The sequence below is a fragment of the Pterocles gutturalis genome, unplaced genomic scaffold (genome assembly GCF_000699245.1).
Source record: "Pterocles gutturalis isolate BGI_N339 unplaced genomic scaffold, ASM69924v1 Scaffold45708, whole genome shotgun sequence".
Lineage (NCBI taxonomy): Eukaryota > Metazoa > Chordata > Aves > Pterocliformes > Pteroclidae > Pterocles > Pterocles gutturalis.
Genome location: NW_010122130.1, coordinates 12,796 through 19,834, shown reverse-complemented (window position 1 = coordinate 19,834; position 7,039 = coordinate 12,796). Strand labels below are relative to the sequence as shown.

At 41.3% G+C, this 7,039-nt stretch overlaps 1 protein-coding gene across 2 annotated transcripts; it reads left to right on the top strand.

The window, feature by feature from the left end:
- The first annotated feature begins 64 nt into the window (after nt 1–64).
- On the top strand, nt 65–6,529 carry NFKBIZ (nuclear factor of kappa light polypeptide gene enhancer in B-cells inhibitor, zeta). 2 transcript variants are annotated; one of them, XM_010077434.1, is made up of 11 exons: nt 65–199; nt 1,137–1,173; nt 1,273–1,379; nt 1,505–2,268; nt 2,718–2,823; nt 3,147–3,293; nt 3,638–3,701; nt 4,348–4,517; nt 5,159–5,269; nt 5,384–5,551; nt 6,197–6,425. In XM_010077434.1, the coding sequence occupies exons 1-11, from the start codon at nt 71–73 to the stop codon at nt 6,248–6,250; spliced, it is 1,857 nt and encodes a 618-aa protein (XP_010075736.1). In that variant the 5' UTR covers nt 65–70; the 3' UTR covers nt 6,251–6,425. The 2 variants fall into 2 exon arrangements, with proteins under 2 accessions (XP_010075736.1, XP_010075735.1); XM_010077433.1 differs by having other exon boundaries at nt 68–199; nt 1,270–1,379; nt 6,197–6,529.
- Nucleotides 6,530–7,039: the final 510 nt, after the last annotated feature.

The window sequence follows — 7,039 nt, the reverse complement described above, 5'->3', positions numbered from 1 at the left end:
TTTTAAGTGCAAACAGACTCAGTGGCTTAAATTGGGGTTTTGTTTTCGTGTCTCAACAGTTGAACAACACATGGGGGGGGGCAAGCAGCACAGGGGACCTTTCCAGGGGGTCCGCGTGAAGAACTCGGTGAAGGAGCTCCTGCTGCACTTCAGGAGCACCAAACAGATGTCCTCGGGCTCTGCCACGGAGGAAAGCAAGGTAACTAGCATTTTTCAGCACTGACATAATTGCTTTTAATGGTTACTGAAGTTGGTAAAAAAAAAAAAAAAAAAAGAGAAAGGGCATGCGATAAACGCTAGAAGCGAGCTTGTTGTATCTGATGTGGATGGAGTAGTCTGTTTTTCCTTTCAATACGTAATGGAAGAGCAGTGCTGGGAAAAAATTAGTGAGAAGGTTTACTGCGGGAAAAAGAGGCACTTAAAAATGCTCTTACTAAGCTTTATTTTCTAAATGGAATTTGGATAAAGATGTGTTTGTGTTACAAAACCACAGAAACTCCCTGTTAATTCGAATGAGGTCATTCACTGTAAGAGCTGGAGAATCTTCTGAGAAGAGAATTGTTTGTCGTGTTGTTGCGCTCCTCTGTACGGAGCATATGGTATAAAGGCAGACTGCTCCAGTCTGAAGAGATAGAAACAGAAAAAAAATGTAATAAATTCTGTGAAGATTAAAGGAGACTTTCTTTTTTTTTTTTTTTAGATAGTCTTACTGTATGTTTGCAAGCTTCCTAGACAAGTGTTGTCACAGGAAAATTTTTGCATAGAAAATTTCACAGCATTGAAGAAGTAAAAAAGTTTGTTGCCTTATTTATGTAAAAAAAACCCCCAACTCAGACCTCAGTAACAAACAGTGTCCTTCTCTAGATTTTCTTGAGTTTTGTGGCATTCTAACAAATAGCTTAAAAAGCCTTAAGAAAAATGGTGGTTTTCATTTGAGTTCCATAGAAGTATTTCTATTTTCTAACCTTAATTAAAAGCAATTAAATTGGGGTTAGACAATCATGTACTAGAATTATTCTAAAGTATATTCTGTGTTTATAGAAGCAAGTCTCTGCTTCTTTCTTCTTGATTTTGTTTTGGTTTTTATTCCCTGAAATAGTATTATACTAATGGAATAATTGGGTTTTTCTCAAAAGGCACAAGGAGGATTGGTGAACTACGAGCAGTACACAGGTAAAAACCCCTTTCTTTAAATACCCTGCAATAAGATTTGAAAAGTTGATTGTAAGAGTAACCTCCAAATGGATTCTAAATTAATTTTCTTTTCAGCAGACCTGAAGAACGTACTAGGTCACAGTGGTAAAAGAAAGGCTCCTGAGCTGCTTTCTGATGGACCTTCTTTCAAACGCCAGGCTCACCAAGTTCACCCACATCTCCTAGTAAGCAACTTTCCACACCTTTATTTTTCAGTTTGCTTTGTGTAATCAGAAACTGACAGATACAGTAATACCTCTTAACTTTATGGGGCTTATTGTAATTTTTCTGTTTTTCTTTTTCCTGACAGACACCACCCCAGACACCAACTTCTATGGATAACATGGAGGAGGCGCATAAAAATGACCCAAAGCACGACAGCAGTTCTGATCTGCTTCAGAACATCATAAACATCAAGAACGAATCAAGCCCTGTTTCTCTGAACACGGTGCAGGTTAGCTGGTTGCACCCTGTCTCCAGTCACAGCTCGCCTGGTGAGCCGTACCAGGACAGCCCGGGATCACAGGCTTTCTCCCCACCCCAGAAGTACCAAGCCTTCCAAGATCACACGTCCCAGCATATGCTTGATCCACCGCAGCATTGCCAGTTCCCTCCACCCCAGAACCAGGATTTGTCACAGAGCTATCCTTCAGACGTCTCCCTGGAGTACAGGCTGTTTACTGCCAATGACCAGTCTCCTGCCTACCAGCAGAATACCTTTGACAGCCACGAGCTGCAGTACTGCCCGTCGCAGAGTTTCTCTTCCCTGTTGAATGACTCTGAAGGCCCAGAGAACATCTCCACTCCCCTCCAGCCGCTGACCAGTGCCCACCCGCAGGCTGACGTTGGCCCCCACGCTCCGAACTTCAGCTTACTTTCCAATAACATCTGCAGTAGTCTGGAGCGCAGTGTCTCTTTGGCCACTTTGAATGTCTCTCTACCTGAACAAAACATCTCCCGAAGCACGACGCAGCTGGGAAAGTCGTTTTTTCAATGGCAAGTAGAGCAGGAGGAAAATAAACTGGCTAACATCTCTCAAGACCAGTTCCTTGCAAAAGACTCAGATGGAGACACGTGAGTGCTGTTTATCTTGGTGTTTCTGATGTGGAAGGTTCGGGAATGTTTCTGTTTGGGTTTTGGTGGACCATGGGTTGTGACGGAAGCAGTTCGTTAGCAGTGTTTGTGTTGAGTGCAGTAGTTTCACTAGTCAAGTGAAATGCACTGTCTTGCTGATGGGTTGTGATGCACAGAGTTGCAGCACACTGAGTAGATAAGGTGTTGGTATTGTCTAATATCAGGTTCTTATTATTAGACTTTTATCTAATAAATGAGGAGAAAAAGATACTAATTTAGATGCTTTAAATTGCCTTGGAAAGAAGGTTCCTGTGTTCCTGTGTTAGTCACCCAGAGGAGATCTGAAGCTGACAGCATAACACTGCTTCCATGTGTTTGGATCTCTGTAATGACTTGAGCCCCAGTTGTTATGGTGGTGTAACTCTTGTGTTTTCCCTCTTTTCCTGCAGCTTCCTTCACATTGCGGTTGCCCAGGGCCGACGAGCTCTCTCCTATGTTCTTGCAAGGAAGATGGCTGCCCTGCACATGCTGGATATTAAAGAGCACAATGGCCAGGTGAGGTTCTCAAAAATCTTTGCACCTGCTTTGTGCACCTGAGTACTGCATGTCTGGACCTTGAGGAAGATGTGGTGAAATGCTTATTTAATATTAACCCCGAGATTTAGCGCGCATACTAATATTAACCTTGAGCTATTAATACTTGGGATCACCTTGAGCTGGTAAAACTATGTGCTGTGCTTCATTTGTCCTGGCTTCCTGGTATTCATAATCACTGCTTAAATAATACCAGGTAGCTAGACTTTTTATTTGTTTTAGTTGCTCTTTCCTGTTGGAGTTCAGATGACTAATAGTTTAAAATTTCTTCTCGGTGTTTGCAGAGTGCTTTCCAGGTTGCTGTGGCTGCCAATCAGCATCTCATTGTGCAGGACTTGGTTAGCTTGGGAGCTCAAGTCAACACCACAGACTGCTGGGGTAGAACGCCGTTGCATGTTTGCGCTGAGAAGGGGCATGCCCAGGTCCTTCAGGTAAGAACCAGGCAGGTGTAGCTCTGCCCTGACCGTTGAGGCTTATACTTCATATTAGTTGTCTTGGGAAACTCTCAAAACACCACTCCTCCCTTTACCATTCTCTGTGTATGTAGCCTTGTGAGTATAACCCAGGGCTCTGCAGTAATGGTGAGACTGAGATTTCACATTTAAGTTCCCACCAATGTTTTAGAGTAATTTGGTGGAATCCTCTAGTCTACAAAAACAATAAATAAGTCTCTTCTTAGTGCCATTATTTATTGCAGCAAGACTGTATACAAGCTTGAGGAAGCAGTGTGTGGTTTGGATAAGACCTAAACGCATACCTCTTCCCACTTGTGTAGGCAATCCAAAAGGGAGCCATGGGAAGCAATCAGTATGTGGACCTTGAGGCAACAAACTATGATGGTGAGTAGTTAAGAGTTTATAATTTACAGAGTTACTGGATGTTAAATTGTTTTATGGCTGCGGATGTGAATGTTATCCTGGGTTGAGAAACAATAAAATAGAGTGTATCTTTGCCATGTTGAAATTTACAATTAAAATTACATCGCAGTTGGCATATCTGTCAGATAAAAACATGGTTAACCATGTCTGTGCCTGTCTGGACCTCTTCCCTCTTAAGTGTGATTACTGTGTTTGGCATGGAGAGTTTAGATGGTAATAGGTGGTTGTTAAAAAAAGTGTGAGTGCCAGTGATACATTGGTGGATACAGAGGCCAGAATCTCTGACACTAGAGAGATGTTTTAATTGAACCACTTTCTGTACAAAAGCTTTTTCTAAAGTACATTTTGTAAAAAAAAAAAAAATCAGAAATTGATTATTTTATTATCTGCTGGCTGAGAGTTCACAGCAGGTTGCTACTTAACTCCTCTGGTGACGGACAGCCCAAATCCTGAGCCATTCAGGAGCAATCACTGTCGCTTACAAAAATTAAACTGTCCCTGGGCTTGACAGAGAGAGAAGCTCCTTTATCCATCCTTCAAATGAAGCAGCCAGTCAGTACTTCTCTATTGCATTTGTTCATTAATGATGATTTCTTTTTATGTTAAGGTTTGACAGCGTTGCACTGTGCTGTTCTGGCCCATAATGCTGTGCTGCATGAACTGCAAAACAGTCAGCCACCTCACTCCCCTGAGGTCCAGGAGCTTCTGCTGAGAAACAAGAGCCTGGTAGAAACCATCAAGACTCTAATACAAATGGGAGCATCTGTTGAAGCAAAAGTAAGTATGTGGCTTGGCATGAAGTGCCAGATCCAGAGGGGATGTGGAAGCAGAATGTGTCCCTTTCTCCCATGCCACATCTCAGCTGTATTACAAAGGAAGTAGGCTAATTTGAAAGCTTCCCTACAACTTAATTTACCGAACTGGAATGAGAATGTTGCATTTATTCAGAACAAGGTATTATCAATGCAAATGAACCCTGAGGAAGGAGGGAGGTGACAATCTAATTTCTGGATTACGAGTGATGCTACATTGGCTGCAGCTGGTTGTGTCTTAAAAAGTAAGAATATGTTTGGAGCACTCAGTTATCTGTAGTAGGAGGGTGCTGATGATACCTTGTTCTTGAACTGCAAATTTTAATCAAAAACTACTTCTCCAGTTTAGGTCTGTGCTGGGCCACATAATTACTCAGTATAACATTTGGTGTTTTGTTTATGTAAGCTTACTGCCAAATGAGAGCTGGGCCGTTGTTTGTTAGATATTCTTATTAAAATATGTATTCAGATTGACTTTCAGTGGATTGTAGTGCGAATATACTTGTTCAACTCTCTGCAGTTACACTGCTTTCTCTTTTGTCTGCGTGTTCACCCTGGATAGGTGAAGTACCTGCAGTGAAGGCTAAACAGTTTCTTTTCTGATAGGATCGCAAAAGTGGTCGCTCAGCTTTACATTTGGCAGCAGAAGAAGCGAACCTGGAGCTCATTCGTCTCTTTTTGGAGCTGCCCAACTGTCTCTCTTTTGTTAACGCAAAGGTATGGTGATTTTTCTGGAATGCAGATATAATCTAGGATGTGCACATGTGGCACCGTGAGTCCCAAGACTCATGCCTCTACCTTTCCTTCATGGAGTTACTTTGTCTTCTCCAGGCTTACAATGGCAACACAGCACTCCACGTGGCTGCCAGCCTGCCATATCGGGTGAGTCAGTTGGATGCTGTGCGCCTGCTAATGCGAAAGGGAGCTGATCCAAGTGCCAGAAACTTGGAGAACGAGCAGCCAGTTCATCTGGTTCCTGATGGCCTTGTAGGAGAGCAGGTAAAGAAACCAAGCAACCCTCTCCTCTGCTCCCATCTGTCCCCAGCTATGAAAAAGCCATATTCCTCTCCAAAAGTTTATTTTGAGTTTTGAGTTGTAGCTTTTAAGCAAAGATCTAGCAAATGCCATGTTATTCAGGGATCTTTGGTTTTAAGGTCAAGAACAGGCAGAATATACAAAGACCTGAAATGACAGGTTTCACTTGCAGCTTTTATTTTTGCATCTCAAACTTTCTCCTGTCAAGAAATGTTTTTTTCATCATAACCTTGCAACATACTGGAGGTAATATCCCTCCTCTTGTTCATCTCGGTATGGTTCAAGGTCATGCTTTTTGTTGCTGTTGTCATAATTAGTAATGGCAATTCTTAGGCCTGAATAACAGATGAAGAAAATCCCTTTTTTCCTAGGAGCTATACAAAAACGTGATGAAAAAGGTGACTCTTGACTCAAGAAGCTAGTAACTTAAGCAACTGAGCAATTCAGTTGCCTTTCATTGGTTCAAATGCTGGATCAATTCTGGTGTAACTGAACCCATAATCTAGGCTCAAATAAATGAGGAATGCAGAACTGGGTCTAGGTGTTTTTTAGATTATGACTCAGTTTAGGACGATGAATGCTAATGTTTTATCTTTTTATCTTTTCCAGATAAGACGTATCCTAAAAGGGAAGGCGATGCAGCAGAGAGTGTCGCCATTTTAAGCTCCATGTTTCTTGGAGTTCAGCAACTCACACTCACTGTCAGTCAGGCAGTCCTAATGTATCTGTAAATAGACCATTTGCCTGGTGTGGGCAAATGTTAGTTGTTTCTATGAAACAAAAGTGTTTTGTTCACTATCATATAGTGGGTTATATAAGAGTAAAAAAAGAAAAAAACCAAAACCAACCCAACAATAAGATTCCTCTAAGTAAACGGGAGTGTTTCATTCCTAGTATGTGGAACGTTTGCCTAGATACCTGGATTTCATAGCTACGGGCAAGACTGATTTATTTTTTTTTAAACAGCCATACGGATAACTTCAGGACAAGGACAATTCTACAGGAAATAGTTTTATTTAGAGATGGCTGATACATGTCAGAATTGCAGAGGGTTTTTTTGTGTTTTTTTTTAATAACACTTTAAGTGCAAGAGAAATATTTTTTAAGTTGAACATTTATTTATGTAACTTTGTAGCTTTCTTCCAGTATCTTGGGCAGGGTTGTGTATAGTCACTGGCATTATTGTACAGCTGTATAGTTCTAAAACTGTCGATCACTTGAGGAATGAACTGAAGAAACAAATTCCTTGATCTTGAACTTGCAAATTGCGTATAAAGTTTTAATACTATACTAGTCCAAACTGGGTAAATTCTGTTGTTTTGAAAGACTGAGGACTGGAAATACAGTTAAGATAGGTTGTCTCTAGCTCTGATTTGTGCATGCTTTTGGAGTTGTTAATAAAACATGAAAAGCCATGCTCCTTCAGGGGACTCTGCCAGTTTTTCTTGTACC

Excerpts from the sequence above, each read along its gene's own strand:
- NFKBIZ (XM_010077433.1), top strand. The coding sequence starts at position 71 with ATGGGGGGGGGCAAGCAGCACAGGGGACCTTTCCAGGGGGTCCGCGTG. Across the intron at positions 200-1,136 it reads CTGCCACGGAGGAAAGCAAG|GCACAAGGAGGATTGGTGAA; the intron begins GTAACTAGCATT and ends TTTTCTCAAAAG. Across the intron at positions 5,552-6,196 it reads ATGGCCTTGTAGGAGAGCAG|ATAAGACGTATCCTAAAAGG; the intron begins GTAAAGAAACCA and ends TATCTTTTCCAG.